The sequence below is a fragment of the Trichogramma pretiosum genome, unplaced genomic scaffold (assembly GCF_000599845.2).
Source record: "Trichogramma pretiosum strain Unisexual culture from Peru unplaced genomic scaffold, Tpre_2.0 scaffold7, whole genome shotgun sequence".
Classification (NCBI taxonomy): Eukaryota; Metazoa; Arthropoda; class Insecta; order Hymenoptera; family Trichogrammatidae; genus Trichogramma; species Trichogramma pretiosum.
In genome coordinates, this window is record NW_019641639.1 from 281,843 (window position 1) to 297,624 (window position 15,782).

Sequence of the window (15,782 nt, forward strand, 5' to 3'; positions counted from 1 at the left end):
AAATTATTTTTTTATATATAATTTTATTATTTAACAAACAAAAATACAATAATATAAAAATTGAATTTTCATAAGCTTTTTCACGTGGAAAATTAGCTAAATAGATAATAGTAAAATATACAATTTTTAGTATTCATTCATAAACATAAAATACATACTTATTTTAATAAATACTATATTTACAATAAAACGTTAGATGAAGAAAAAAAAAACATCTAGAATACAATCAGACCCATAACTGTTATTGCCTTGTACAAAAATTCCAGCCATTTTAGCAATAAACTGACAGTAATATTAATAAATTACAAAACTTATGGGTAATTCATTTTATCTTTAAACATCTTTGATTAAATTTTTCAAATACTAACGAATTAGTAATTCATCAGAAGTTATAGATGCATTTCGAGGCCATTGACCTGCCTTACGTACCATATTAACCATCGCTAATGCAACGTAAATCAAATTATTCATTTTTACACACAAAATGTAATAAAAATAAAGTAGATTCAAAGCAAGTAGTTTCTATCGAATTAAGACAATATAACAGTTACTTCTTAATATACAATGGTTCAAGAGAATTTTGTCAAGACTTTACGTATGAAACTATTGCACATTTTTCAGTTTAACGTTCCATTTTTGATCATAGCATTTAAATTTTATCTTAATAAACTATTCATAAAATTATTCGCCACTTGAATGTTTGCATTTTCGATGCACTTTGTAATATCAAGCAACACTTTTCATTCGTAATTTCATCCTAACAAATAGTAATACGATTAAGTATAACCAGTACTTTGTTGTGCGTAAAAACATATGTACAGTAGTATATAATTTGAAGCGTCGTTTCGCATATATAGTCTTTAGCCGTGTTTCACATTTCATGAACTCGGTGGAGGCATTTTTGAATCTGCAAGAAAAATCCCCGTGAGATTCACACATCGATCGACGATGGTTTTCGATTCGACGCACGCATATACTCACTTTCCGAGCGATATTTGGCAATCGCGGCAGTTCTTTCCTCGTCGTCAAAGTACCATAGAGTAATGGCGTAACGAGTTGTGAATGCCGGTTGCACTTCGTGCGGATTTCTTCGATCCGACCAAAAAAATAGTATTCTATCGAATAGCGGCTCAATATCAGCTACGTTGTCCCGCCAGAATTCACCTTCTGGGAATATTCGCAATACACCCCCATCCGTCTGTAAAGATATAAATTGAAATGTTTAAATTACTTTCATCAAGTTCAGAATTTCAAGTGCCAATTCAAATTGGCATTTAAATGTCAAGTGATGATTGAAAAGAGTGATAATTACCTCTCGATTCCAGTTTTTGTTTAAGTAATAGATGGCAGTGATCAACCTTCCATCTTGGTTTGGATTATCTACATGTTTTACGTAATGTGACCCATTGCCGGGGTAGCAAGCTACCATAGCCTGAAACAGAAAATGAATAATTCAAATTAAAGAAAATTTTTTTATGCGAAAGAATTCAATATTTCTGCTTGCGCTTTTATTCATAGAAATAGCGATTGATAAAGATAATTGATTTCACAAAATGTTATTTCTCAATGTAGTTGTTAGTTGTTATTAATATGAGCTATAAAACTTGAGTAGTCAAGCTATAATCGCTTCTAGGATGATCGATAAGTTATATTCTAGGGTAAAAAATTTTCCCAGAACTGCGGTAAATATCAAAGAAAACCGTGCAAGAGTGCAAACGCTTGAACTTGAAGAGATAAAATAGTTAAATTTTTTACTTTAATCAATATTACGGCTAATTATATAATGCTCTATTTTTCTGTTGATAAATATTCTTCTGCCTGCATAAATCTAGCGTCACACTGTTATTGTTTTTTTTTCTTTTTCTAGCTAAGTTATAAGTATGTTTTGTAAGCGCAGTTTATAACTTTTAATACGTTCTGAGACGTTAGAAATCATTGATAAGAAAAAGTAAATAATTGTCATGTTCATTGAATATAGCCAACGCGATGACAGGCACGCGCTGTCAACGTCTTTGCACTCATTATTATCATTGAGTTACGTGAGTACATATATACAGATACGGAGTGTGAATTAATAATTAAAAAAAAAAGTTATAGCTTACATCGAAAATACCATAAATACACATCGGGCATCACGTTCAAAATAAATACTTGATCTTATGTCAGACAAATGAAAACAATCGAAACGACAATGAGAGGTACACTTTTCTTTAAGCATTTGAAAGCCCTTCACTTTACGTACAATTATCGGCATGCACGACCTTCTAAAATACTTGCGTTTTTTTACGCGTGATTTTCGACACGTAAGCGAATGCGAGGCATGAATAATACAGAGAATCGAACTTTTTTTAATTACTTTCGGAAAGAAAAGTTTTTCGCCTTGAAATTATTCTATTAAAGGCGAAAGAGAAACAAGAGAGGAAAGAGCGCAGACGTAGACAGACGAGAAGTAAACATTGTATAACCGATAGTTGGTCTACGTGACTGGAAAGGAGTCAAGATAAAAAATACTCAACTTTTTAATCTCGAAGAAAATTACGTTTGTACGATGACAATAATTAACTTTGCTGCTGATATAACTTTCAGAGCATGTCTGTAAACATAACAATTTTCCTTATAACTGTGCGACACAGTATAGTAAAGTTTGTAAAATGTTTCAAGTAGCGGCTCGTGGGAGATCTTTTGATTTTGGCTGTTTGTTGTCTTTCGTTCGAACTAATTTCGTTTCTGTGCGAGTGCACATTCTGACGCGATTCATAATATGTAACGACATGAACTCAATAACGCACAAATATGCTGCAATATTTACAATCGATTCATTTTGCTCAGACGATCGAAAGAAAACTTCAGCCGGCTGAAAATGTGAAGTTTGCTGGGTGTAAAAAGATTTTTAAATTACGAGAATAGCGAGGTCAGGATGAAACACACAAATCATTTCATTTTCTAAGATCTATATTGAGATTTTTTGTAAAAATGTACGGAATCAAGTTTATTGATATATCGCGAGTACAAATGTAAAATATAAAACTATACATTAAGTTGATATCTATACAAGTATAATTTACGAGACACTGCCGCAATAAAAGCGCCTTAAGTCGGTATAAGAAATTATCATCCCTACAGTATACAACAACTATATATGAAATTGTTCAATTTTAAATGTCTCGGCTGATTTTCTCATCGTAAACCTACGCCGTATTTCTATCGAGTGCGTACGAAGAAGACCTACATTCGAAAGCTGATGAAATGCACACTGACATTAAACGAAGAAATTGACCTCTCAAATGTAAACACACGGTTTGTGTCACGTACGCAAAGTACATCCTAAAGAGATGTCATCGGTTCCATATCATTCGTCATGGGTGGGTAACTACGCGCTGCTTCGTTCCGAGATTTGAAAAAATAAAAAATACCCAATTGGTTGAACGAAATGCAGACAGCAGATTTTTTTATCTCATTTATTATTATTATTTTTTTATGGATAATTGCAATTCCTAATGAGCGCTAGTTCTCAGATGTTTTTTTTTTGCGATGTCAAGTCTAGAGGTGATAACTCGTATTAAGCCTTAATTAATTACTTGATTGTAAATTAATTTTTGACAGACACCGTGGCGATATGTGCTAAAAAAATGTGTTAACTATTGAAGTGACCTAAATCTGTTGGAACGTGTATGTTAATTTTAGCTCGCAACCTCAACTGCATTGAACAAACGAAGATCTCTCTACGATTGGAGTTTGTAATCAGCCAATGATAACTCTTTGGAAGAAAGTAATAAATATAATCGGCGATACTGATCAAAAGTTTCTCTTTGGAGCGAGGCGAGTGTCGTCATCGTTGGCGGCGAGAGTCAATAACACGGCGCGCGAGTCCCGAGCCGACTGCGTACGTGCGTGCAGTACCGAAATTTCATCGCACATACGTATTATCAACAAAACACGCTTATCTGACGTTTAAAAGGCTCGATGCGAATTTCCTTTCGCACGCAGTGCGATTTCCGATCGTCTTGATTTGATTATCGATCTATATACGGTCGATTGCGCGTCGGGCTGGAATCTAGGCATAGAGCGCGACTTGACAATATTATCAGCTGTTAAATGTTTTTTAGCCCGACAAGGTATGCAGCCGTGTACATGTGTTTACCGAGTCTTTGCCCGCCATTGAGATGCGAGCTTGGCGCACGTGACTGGCTTGGTCTACGTGACCGGCAGCACTGATTCACACAATTAGCAACGGTAGCTTCTTTTTTCCCACTATATATGCCCCTGGAGCTCGAGAAAAAGCAGACACTGTATCGAGATCGACGAAGAAAAAGTGCAGGGGACTATCTCTATCTTTCGTTCTTCCGGGATACGTTACTATACACACCTCTTCCCCGACATGTGCTCACTGTTTCTCTTATATTTGACGATGACAGCGGCGTGTGTCAGGCGTGCTTTACTCAGACATTCGCAGATTCGCAAATCCACGTACGCCGCCGAAATGCGCGAATCGTGTGTTTTCGAATATGGCGTATGTGATGTATTCAACATTTAAACGGCGTACGTGTTTTATAGACATTTTTAAATGGTATTTTGTCACATAGCACGTTTGTTCACAATTTTCGTCTATTTTTGATCGCGAAAAAATTTACCGTTTAGAAAAATAATTAATTCAATAAGCGACTTTTTAACTTTTAAGTATTTTCAATTCAATTGTTTTTTTTACTTTCAAATTTTCTGAGGAACTAAATTTCAAAAAGCATTTGATTACCGCATGTTTACTAGGTCACATTTTTGACATTTACTGAATCATTGACTCATCAACCGGGTATGTTTTGCTTAGTATTTAGTAGAAATAGAAATGCTAAATTTTATAAAAGATAATTTTATAAAAGATAATCATTTCTACAGTGAAAATTATATTTTACCTTTGTTCTACCACTGATTCTATGATTTCCTAATTTTCCATTTCTAGGTAGTTTACTGGCCCTAGTAATTACAGCATCTACTATCGATATTAACATTGATATGTTTCTGCAAGTTCTTTCTTTACCATCTAACCACGTAATTTGATCACCACGAATTGTTTTCACATCTTTTCCATGAGTTTTGGCAGATACCAACTGTCCATCAGAAAACGTACCAGTCTTTTGTAACCTGAGAACTTCTTCAAGAATTAAAGAACCTATTTCATGTCCTAAAAAGTCATCCACAACACATAGTCCAAATGTAGTAAGATCTCTAACTACACTGGCACAGATATTCTGAATTTTATCAAATATATTTCTTTCTACTGCTTGAGCTGCATTTGAATGAGGCTGATAGACTCTAGAACTTGTTGGTAGTTCTGGCATGTTTTGTATATTCGGAGGTATATTAGGAGATTGATTTGAAGGTTTGATGGGTAATTTGCTAGTGGATTGGACGTTTTGTGAGTTGGAATTGTGTAAAGGGTGTAATCCTTCTGACTTAGATTCTAATATTGTGTTTTCTGAACTTCCTTCAGAAGTCAAAGATGGCTGTCGTTTTGCTGTTTCTTTTCTTGCATGTGTATGACGTTGGACTAGATTTTTAGATACTTCATTTTCATCATTGACACCAGAATTAGTATCTACTTTTTTATTCACTTCTTTTTTTCCATGCACTTTTTCACCACTTTTTTCACTATAAACTTTTTTCTTGGAACTTGGTTCTTTTTTATTATCTTTCACTTCTTTCTTTTCTTTTTTTATTCCCACTTTATCTGAAAATCAAAATTATCACCTTATTAATTTACAAATCAATTAGAAAAAGTTAATAAAACTAGATTTTATAAGAAACAATATTAATATTCTGACCACAAATTGAAAAATTAAGTCTTGGATTTAAAAAATGTAAGTGTTGTAGTACTGACCAGGACTACTTGTTGCAGAAGACCGCTCTTGATCAGCGAATTCTCTCTTATGACTTGGCTCTTGATTACAAAAGATCCTGTGACTTTTCCAATCCTCACGCTGATGCTCCTTTGAACAGTAAAGAACTCCCCTACAGCGGACACATCTAAGCAAGTCGTTGGTTTTGCCGCAAACTTTGCAGCTGTTGACTACCGACCTATCACGAAGGATGCTCAGCGTACTCTGGCCTGCTGCTGCTGCTTCTTTGCCAACTTGGTTGCGTGACATGTTAGGTTACAATCTTGTATATATATATATATGTATGTATATATATATATAGGCTTGTGTGCAGATTTGTATGTTTACTGTAGATAAAAAGAGACACATGTATTGGAAACTGTCAACGCCATCTTCTTGCGTATTTTTATATCTATATATGCAAATTTTTTTTGTATATTCATACGAACTACATAGATGAAGTGGAAGGAATAAAGCGGAGTACAATCAGTCCGTCTAGTTTTTGCAAGAGGTAAGGACGATACATATGAGGCAAATTATGTGAAACGTTCTAATCCGTCGACATCAAATCATTAGAATAGTTTTAAAAATTAGATTTTTTCCAATGGTCCGCAAAATTTTCTCAAGCTATTTTAGTTTATCGAGTGAATTACGGAGTCGGACGCGCGACATAATTTGCCCCATGTATATATGCAGACTATACGCGCACGTACACGCAAAAATATTCACATGCAGACTCATGTATGCGAACACCCACGGACGCGATACGGGTACATTCTTTTTTGCGTGCAGTGTGCAAAAGCCAGAGACTGTAATGGTGCGTCGAGGAGAAGTCTACAGAAGGAAGCATGAAAAGACATGCAGCTCGGCGTCTCGAATGTTATTAAAAGGCAATGACGAAGACCGCGACAACGACATTGCCGGGCTGTCGAAAGTCACACACACTCACACGGAATTACCTTAAAGAACGGAGCAGAAAAAGTCGATCGTATAGCTTTTTCAGCGAGATAACCGCTCGAAGATGTTGTTGTCAGTCGTACACGATTGTTTGCATAGAAGAGACAGGCAGATTTTCATCTGCTCGGGGACGCCATTTTGACTGAAAAAGATGCACTTTGATGTTTCAACTGGCAGACCGATGAGTACAGCCTCGCAGTCTATGTAAAAAAACTGTCGTTCTTGTGGATCTCTTCACCTTGGATTATCGGTTTGATGTCAAATTTCTTTCAGACGGTCGAATGATGCGATAAAACTGCACAAAGTTAGGTTATTTGCGTGTTTGTTCTTTGTTTAATAATCATACATGATCGCAAACGCACGTACAACACATATTATGATTAATAATTTTCCAGCCAACTTGACAGCAATCACTCTTTTGGGCTGATTTGTTGGTTAAGCTCTTTGTTGATAGCAGCCATCGAAATATTACCCAGGACTTTTCTTCGGAGCAGTTCGGCGAGTGAATCTTTCTCATCAACAGCACTGCATTGGTATGTATGTATAGTTGACTAAACACAGATATATACGTACGAAATTGTCGGTGTGTATACACGAAACACTGTTGTGGTACACACACGTCACACATACGTATATTCGGTATATAGGCTTTTACGTTACGTGCCTGTAACACGATAGACTGCTCGGGCCTTTTAAATTTCACACTCCAACTCTATACGTCTTTATCTGAACGGAGTCAGCCTGGCTCCTGTCTCTCGAGTCGAGTTCCGCCTGTATCAAGATATACACACGCTGCTGCATGCCTCCAGTTTTTTCGTGTTTTATATTAAAACGCTCGCTGACTCGCGCGCGCCTCGGATTAATCGCACCAGCTGTCTCTCGTTAATAATAGACTGCAGTTTTTGTTTTCTGGCCGTTTGCTTCGATGATGCACATTTTTGCTCCACGACTGCAGCCGAGTGCGACTCGATTCTCTTCTTCTCGAGAGATATATTCGAGACTATATAGGTATATAGACTTGCTTGTACTCTGCTCGACTGCGGCTGCAGCGACTCGAGTGTGTTCGAGTCGACGACAACTACGACGAACGATGACGGTGACGATGAGTACACATGCACACGAACGCGAGCGTGAATCACCAGACCAGGAGACTCCTGTGTTAATATTTACACTTTAACTATAGAATGAGATCTGGTTGAGCTGTACGAGACAACTTTTTACACGATCGATGCCCGCTACGACCTTGGCGAGCTGCAAATTCGATTTGACAGTTGGCCACTGCACAATGTTCCGAGCACTGTAAATTCCGTGCACTGCACGACGATGTGTGATTTAACGGGGTTATGTTGCTGTAAAAAATTGCAGACTGCTCTCGCAGCTCTCTGCTGTGCGAGCACCTAAAGAAGCAAGTTCTGTGTATGTACAGTGTATGGAAAAGGTGCGTTGGGTGCGCCGCCACTTGGTGCACCGCACACGAATTTTGATCTACGGTCGAGAAAGTCGCGGCGATTCGGTTGCGATCACTAACTTGCCAGCCAATGATCGCGCGCGTGCGGTGTTGCAGGATTTGAACGCAGCTCCAGCTTGTATGTGTGTGTGCGTGCGAGAGCTCGGAGCGAGCATAGGTAGTACGTATACGGCGCGCTACAAGCTCGCGCCGCTGCTGCAGTCTGCAATCGACGCGATCGCGCCTCATTACATATCATTAGTGATAAAAAACATGATTATAATACAGATATTATAAAAAAAATGATCTACAATGGAACTTATCTAACCATAATGTACAATATTTCGAGAGTCATCTAAAGTCTTCATATTTTCCATAAAACTCATGACTCGGAAAAGGGGGCATAAATGTGAACTTAGCACAATGCTATAAAATGTTGTACCGATACTCTTGCCAAAAAGTGTTACTTATGGCACTTGTATCGTAAAGTACTACTTTGTCCAAATTTTTTCGCGCATTTGTCACAAGCAAAATCTCTTCGACCCTGGTGAATTGTCTTTTGGTGCACAAGCAAATGTGATTTGTATCCAAATTTCTTGTCGCATTTGTCACATGCGAAATCTCTGCGACCTTCGTGTGCTATTCTTTGGTGCTTTATTGATGTTCTGAAGAAGTGTGCGCGATCCTGGTGCTGTAACTTAATCGGTACGCTCTGAATGTTACGACAAGTGAACTGCACTTTGTAAAAACGTAAAACGCCCGAAAACGCAAAAGAAGAAAAAATTTAACACGCAAAGTATACGAAAATGGTTCACGGAAAAAGCTGTATCTCACAGAATGATCAAAATTTTGAAGTTTTGAAAAAGGCAATGGAAAGGGGACAAAAAATCCTATTCAAAAATGAAATAAATTTTTTTTTCGATTTTAAGCCCCCTTTGAGCCCTTAATTACGATGGGCCCTTACATTTAGTTTCACGGGAATTGAATGAATGAATATGTATATTTTGATATTACGGGTTTCATCAGAAAAGACAACATTCAAACTAATTTGTTTTTGCTATTAACCTTAATAGTGTGTCGAAGTACTATGTCAAAATAGTGTATGATCATATTGTTTACAATTTAACTACCGATTTGTGTGTTTGTACAATGTCCTTACAGTATTTGAACCAGATTAAAAATCTAACTTGACGGAGCTCTTGTGAACTTTTTTTGACCAACTAATTACTTCAAAAAACAAATCGATGTTTCAGCATTTAAAAAATAAACAACGTATATCTCTGTTGTGACGTTGTAGTCGTACAGCGGCCTGCTGTGACGCGCCGAGTCAACACAGAGCCGAGCACACATTCGGAGCAAGGCTCTCGCTTGAGCTCGGTGGGTCTGCGGGCCGAAGGAGCGAGTGGGTCGCGAAGAGGGGGAAGCGCGAGCGGCCACACGCGAAGCCGCGATGCGTGTCGCGAGACGAGTCTGCGAGAGACAGTCGAGTCGACCGATTGTGCGAGCAATCGGACCTTAGCGCATTCTAAGCTTATCGCTAAGGATACGTCGAGGATTTTCCTTGTGCGATTGTGTGTGAAAGAAGTAGTCTTTGGTGAGTAGCTGTACTCGTTGAGTGTGATTGCGTGTGAGTGTGGATCAGCACCGTTGTGATACGTGTGTGTCCGCGTGGTGCAGAGGTGTGCCAGCGGACAGCCTCGTCGGGTGCGTGAGTCCGCAAGACGTGCACTAGTAAGTGCGAGAGTGTGTGAGTCGAGTGCAGACAACATCACCGCTGTGATACGTGTGTGTTTGCGTGGCGCATAGGTGTGCCAGCAAACAGCCTCGTCGGGTGTGTGGGTCTGCGAGCACTTGCAGGTGCAAGTGTGAGCGTGAGTGAGTGTGTGAGTGTTAGAGAGGACGTGGTGATTGACCTCGTCGTCTGGGTTCGGCGCGACGCGGCCTCAAGGCCCTCAGGCGACCCGTGCTTCGGCACGACCGGCCTCTTGGCCTCGCGAACGCGAGTAATATCGTCCGGATTTAGGCGCGAGAGATATAGAGACGCGGAGATAGGCGCGATACATCGGCGCGTGCGAGCAGACCTAGCGTTGCATCGAATTCGCGAAGCCCTGAGCGAGTTGCGGGGTACCTGGGCTAGCCGGCCAGGTAGTCAAGTAGGAGAGTGTATTTGTGGCGTTCGTCGGCGACGACCTCGTGGTCGTCTGGCGCTCCGCACGTGCGGTAAAGCCGACGAGCACACCGAGACGCAAAAGCCAAAATTGCGGCGCATCTACGAGCGATAAGCGAGGCGTACGTCGCCCGCGCGGATGCGCCGTTATAAACTGGCGCCCTAACGTGTGTTGCTAGGTCTACATAAACGAGTGATTAACGCCTATTACTGGGCCTGTATAAATTGGCCCGCGGACGTCGACGGCTCGTAACAACGAGCATCGTCTCCGAGGTGTACGGCATCTTAGGTGTGGGGGAGGTTGGAACTGGCGTTCCAATTTCACTTTGTAGAATTTGCTAGATTGCACGAATACTGCTTGTTTGCGAGAATCGAAGGTCAGCTATTCGTGGCACGCGGCGATAAGCGCCCAAGCCCGATAGTTCGACAAAACGTAAATAGAACGTTCGAGGCAGTCGCGAGTTCGAACCTGTCGTTCTATTGTGAGCGCGGAATTCGGAGTCGATTTCGGCGAACGCGAACACAGTTGTGTACGTGAGAGGCGACGCTTTGGCGCACGGCCCGTGCGGCCTGCGCCCGCGTACATAGAACGTAAACAAGTCCGCGCGGACTTGCCTGCGTGGAAGGTAAACAAAGCGCGGAAGCGTTCTCGAATCGGAGTCGTCGCGAATCAAGTCGGTGCGAGTCTCGACAGACTCGCAAACTTGAGATAAAAATGCCAACGCCTAGCGAGATTCAGAGTCTCGAGCGTACAGCGCGTAAGGTGGTTCGTGGTTCGGACGAGGGGAAGAGCACGGTCGGTCGAGTCGTCGCTCTTGAAGATGAGCAGGTGCTCAGGGAGCTGGCGAAGAGCGGTGCGAACACGCTGGGATCAGCGAAGGAAGCGCGAGACCGTCTGCTGCGTCTGTGGCTCCGACTGCAGGGGTACGAGTCCGCGAGCTGGGCGCCCGAGATCGACGGCAACGTTACATTTAACGTTGTACCACGCGACAGCGAGCAGCTGGTCGATCTCGAGGAGGCAGGTGCGGTCACGACGTCGAAAAACACGGCGACAAGCTCGACGGTGACAACGAGTTCCGCGAACTCGTTGACGAGCAGCGGCACGACAGCGGGCAATTACGCGTTGAATGTTCGCTCCGCGCCGATAATGAGCGCGTGGATGAACGCGGAGCCCGACGAGCCCACGCGACTCGCGCTGCAGGCTCGAGGCTGGACGCCGCCGCCGACACCGATCGACTCTTCACGTCGGCATAGGAAAAGCCGGCCTCAAGAGAGTACAATCGCGGAAGAGACGGAGTGTGAAAGCTCGCGTCGGTCGAGCACGAGCAGAAGTACGTCGCGTGCGAGCACGCCTGTTCGGAATACCGGTCGGTCGAAATTAGCTGCGCAAATGCAGCAGCTGAGCGAACAGCTGGCTCGCTTGTCAGCGAGTTCCTTCGACGAGCAGCGCGGAGGTGATGAGAAGCCGCGGAAGAGATCGAGCCTACGAGCCGACCCTCGCGAGCGTAAGCAGAAGAACGTGAGTCGAAAACCACGGGACTCGAGCAGCGAGGAAGAGAAGCGCGTCGTGAGTAAATCGCAGCGTAAAGTGAAGCAGCGAACGAAGTTACCACGCGAGAGTTCGGCCAGCAGCAGCGAAGCGAGCGAGGCCGAGCAGAGAGTGAATCGTGTACGTGCGGGTCGTAAGATGGACGGATTGTTGCGTCGCGAAAAATTCATGAGGCTTCTCGCGAGCTACAAATTGAATTTTAAAAGCGGCGACAAAACGAAGGCGCAATTATTCTTAGAGCGAGTGAAAGAATTTCGAGATAGTGTGCCGATGACACTCACCGAATTTTTCGATGTCATGTCTTTCGCTTTTAACTCGGACGACAGCTCCGATCTATGGTATCGCACGCATAAGCGCCGTTTCGTCACTTTCGCGGATTTCGAGACCGCGTTTAAAAACATGTATATCGGCCTATGCGACGAAGACGATATAATGGACGAGCTGCAGCACAGAGTGCAGGGCAAGAGCGAGACGATCTCGGAGTACTTGACCTTCGTGCGGCACCTCGTGATGCAGTTCGACGAACCGCCGACCGAGAAGAAGCTGGCTCGTATAGTGTGGCGAAACTTACGCGCGGCGTACCGACTCGTACTCAATGATGAGTGCCCGAACTCGATTGACACGATCGAGAGTCGCGGATTGAGATACGAGCGTGGAAGAGCACTCGATGCGAAAATCGAGAAAAGTGGCAGAGATCGAGCCGCTCTCGCGGATACGAAAGGTGCGAAGGTCGGTGCGTTGTCGGCCGAGCAGACGAATACGAGCGCGTCCTCGAGTAATGCTTCGAATAAGCAAAACTCGAACGGCGGAAAGAAAAGTGCGAGCGCGAATTCAAACGCGAACGTAGATGCACCGACGGCACAGCAGACGACATCGCCGCAGCCGCGCGGCGCTGCTGGCGGTTTTGTCGGAGCTTGCTACGAATGTGGCCAGACGGGACATAGAGCGAGAGAGTGCTCGCGGACGAAGTGCTATCGATGCCAAGGGTTCGGACATCGAGCGCCCGATTGCTCGAGACCTCCTGCGGTGTCGATTTCCCCGACGGAGAAATGTCAATTCTGCGGCATGGAAAACGCGACCTTCTTGACGTGTCCGAGATGTGTTGCACTTCGACAATTGTTGGGAAACTTCAACGCGGAGATGCAGCGCAGCCATGCATCTCCGCAGCCTCAATGTCAACCACGATAGGGGACGAAGGGCTGCGTGTACACGACTCGAGTGAGGCCGCGCAGCCAACTCCAGTCTGTACACAAGCGAACGAGGGAGGCGAAGCGCGAGTCGGCGACTTGAAACTTCAAATCGAGCAGCCGACTCCGGCAAAGAGACGAGCGCGAGCGGACGACGCAAACACAGCTTTGCAGGCGACCGACTCGTGTGGTGTGAAGATCACGCGAAGTAAATTCACGTCAAGTTCGATGATAGGCGAGGCGGTGAGCTCGGGCTCACCCTCGTACTATTGTGACGCGGACGAAGCTTGCGCGCGCGAGAGAGGGAATAGACGTGTGCGAATGTACGACGAAGTACATAGAGAGGTCGGAGAGAAGTTAGCGGACGAGAGCGTAGAGCGTAGAGATGCTTCGCGAAAGGCTGAGTTCACAGGTCGTGTGAACGATACGCCTCTCGGCGAGCAGCCGCAATGGCTTGGTCAAGCGCTTGACCAAGCATCGGCCGACTGCAGTGAGTCGCCGATCAGCCATGCGGCGCGCGAAGAAGAGAGAATCGCGGCGATGATGACTGAAAATAGGGACTTCATCAACGTGCGTGTCAACGGCGAGGTGTATCGAGCGATGTATGACACCGGGGCGCAGGTCACGATAGTTGGCCCTCGCGTCGCGGAGAAGTTGAGAGATCGGCTACACGAGACATCGACGAATATAAAGATGCCCTTCACGCCAGTGCTGTCGCGGACGATTGGCACACTGACGGTGGAGGTAGGGATCGATGGGCGTGTCGAGCCGATGCAGTGGCGAGCGATGTCATACGGGGATGACGATATCATACTCGGCGCAGATTTCAAGAATTTGTGGCAAGTTGACACGTGTACGAGCCAACAACAGTGGCGAGCACGTGGTGGACCGTGGCATGATTTTTGTGCACAGAACGATACGGCATTAGATATTTTCGTGGAGTGCGCGGGATTATCGGTCGCGAGCGTAAACGAAATGCATGCGAGCGGCGAGGTATTTGAGCGAGTGTTCGAGAATGGTGAAAACGTCGCCTGCTGCGCGGAGCTCGAATGGAACAGCTTGTGCGATGACAGCAACAAACACGGTGATGCATATGTGAGTACGGGTTTATGCGGCATAACCGAGCGCTCGGCCTCTGTTCAGAGCAGCGCGCCGGTTATTGCAACGAAAGCGATGCGAGCGCGCGCGTTTGGAAGGATGGGCCCGTACCATCAAAGGGAAGGCCCTCCTCATGATCGACGAAAAGTTGGCGCAATAGTGCGGAGAAATACCGGTGCACCGCGAGGCGAGAAGCCTTTTTGTCCTCGCCAGCGTGTGTCGCGCGGTACGGTAACTTGCGGTCGTGAAGAAGACGAGGAGATATGTGCTCCGGCGTACCACAGTGGCGAGATGACTTCTTGTCCTCGCCCTGTGCGGCTCGCGGCGCACATAGATCGCGCGTACGATGATGTCTAGGGGAAATGCACCGGCGCACTGCCGTGGCGAGATGCCTTGCTGTCCTCGCCCAGCACGGATCGCGGTGCATCCCGTAAGCGGGAAATAAATTTAGTTTTCTCGTGAGTGGGAGTCGAGTTATTCGCTGTGACCGACTCTCGCGAATAAATCGCGAGGGTGGTCTTGGCGAGGGGGGGAGAGTTGTGACGTTGTAGTCGTACAGCAGCCTGCTGTGACGCGCCGAGTCAACACAGAGCCGAGCACACATTCGGAGCAAGGCTCTCGCTTGAGCTCGGTGGGTCTGCGGGCCGAAGGAGCGAAGGGGTCGCGAAGAGGGGGAAGCGCGAGCGGCCACACGCGAAGCCGCGATGCGTGTCGCGAGACGAGTCTGCGAGAGACAGTCGAGTCGACCGATTGTGCGAGCAATCGGACCTTAGCGCATTCTAAGCTTATCGCTAAGGATACGTCGAGGATTTTCCTTGTGCGATTGTGTGTGAAAGAAGTAGTCTTTGGTGAGTAGCTGTACTCGTTGAGTGTGATTGCGTGTGAGTGTGGATCAGCACCGTTGTGATACGTGTGTGTCCGCGTGGTGCAGAGGTGTGCCAGCGGACAGCCTCGTCGGGTGCGTGAGTCCGCAAGACGTGCACTAGTAAGTGCGAGAGTGTGTGAGTCGAGTGCAGACAACATCACCGCTGTGATACGTGTGTGTTTGCGTGGCGCATAGGTGTGCCAGCAAACAGCCTCGTCGGGTGTGTGGGTCTGCGAGCACTTGCAGGTGCAAGTGTGAGCGTGAGTGAGTGTGTGAGTGTTAGAGAGGACGTGGTGATTGACCTCGTCGTCTGGGTTCGGCGCGACGCGGCCTCAAGGCCCTCAGGCGACCCGTGCTTCGGCACGACCGGCCTCTTGGCCTCGCGAACGCGAGTAATATCGTCCGGATTTAGGCGCGAGAGATATAGAGACGCGGAGATAGGCGCGATACATCGGCGCGTGCGAGCAGACCTAGCGTTGCATCGAATTCGCGAAGCCCTGAGCGAGTTGCGGGGTACCTGGGCTAGCCGGCCAGGTAGTCAAGTAGGAGAGTGTATTTGTGGCGTTCGTCGGCGACGACCTCGTGGTCGTCTGGCGCTCCGCACGTGCGGTAAAGCCGACGAGCACACCGAGACGCAAAAGC

At 45.1% G+C, this 15,782-nt stretch overlaps 1 protein-coding gene across 1 annotated transcript; it reads right to left on the minus strand.

The window, feature by feature from the left end:
• Positions 1-12: 12 nt before the first annotated feature.
• LOC106655951 (egl nine homolog 1) lies at positions 13-8,387 on the minus strand. The gene is made up of 7 exons (XM_014376561.2): positions 6,830-8,387; positions 5,873-6,217; positions 5,691-5,722; positions 4,908-5,657; positions 1,313-1,432; positions 982-1,198; positions 13-907 (listed from the first exon to the last, which is right to left on the minus strand). The coding sequence occupies exons 2-7, from the start codon at positions 6,138-6,140 to the stop codon at positions 879-881; spliced, it is 1,416 nt and encodes a 471-aa protein (XP_014232047.1). The 5' UTR covers positions 6,141-6,217; positions 6,830-8,387; the 3' UTR covers positions 13-878.
• Positions 8,388-15,782: the final 7,395 nt, after the last annotated feature.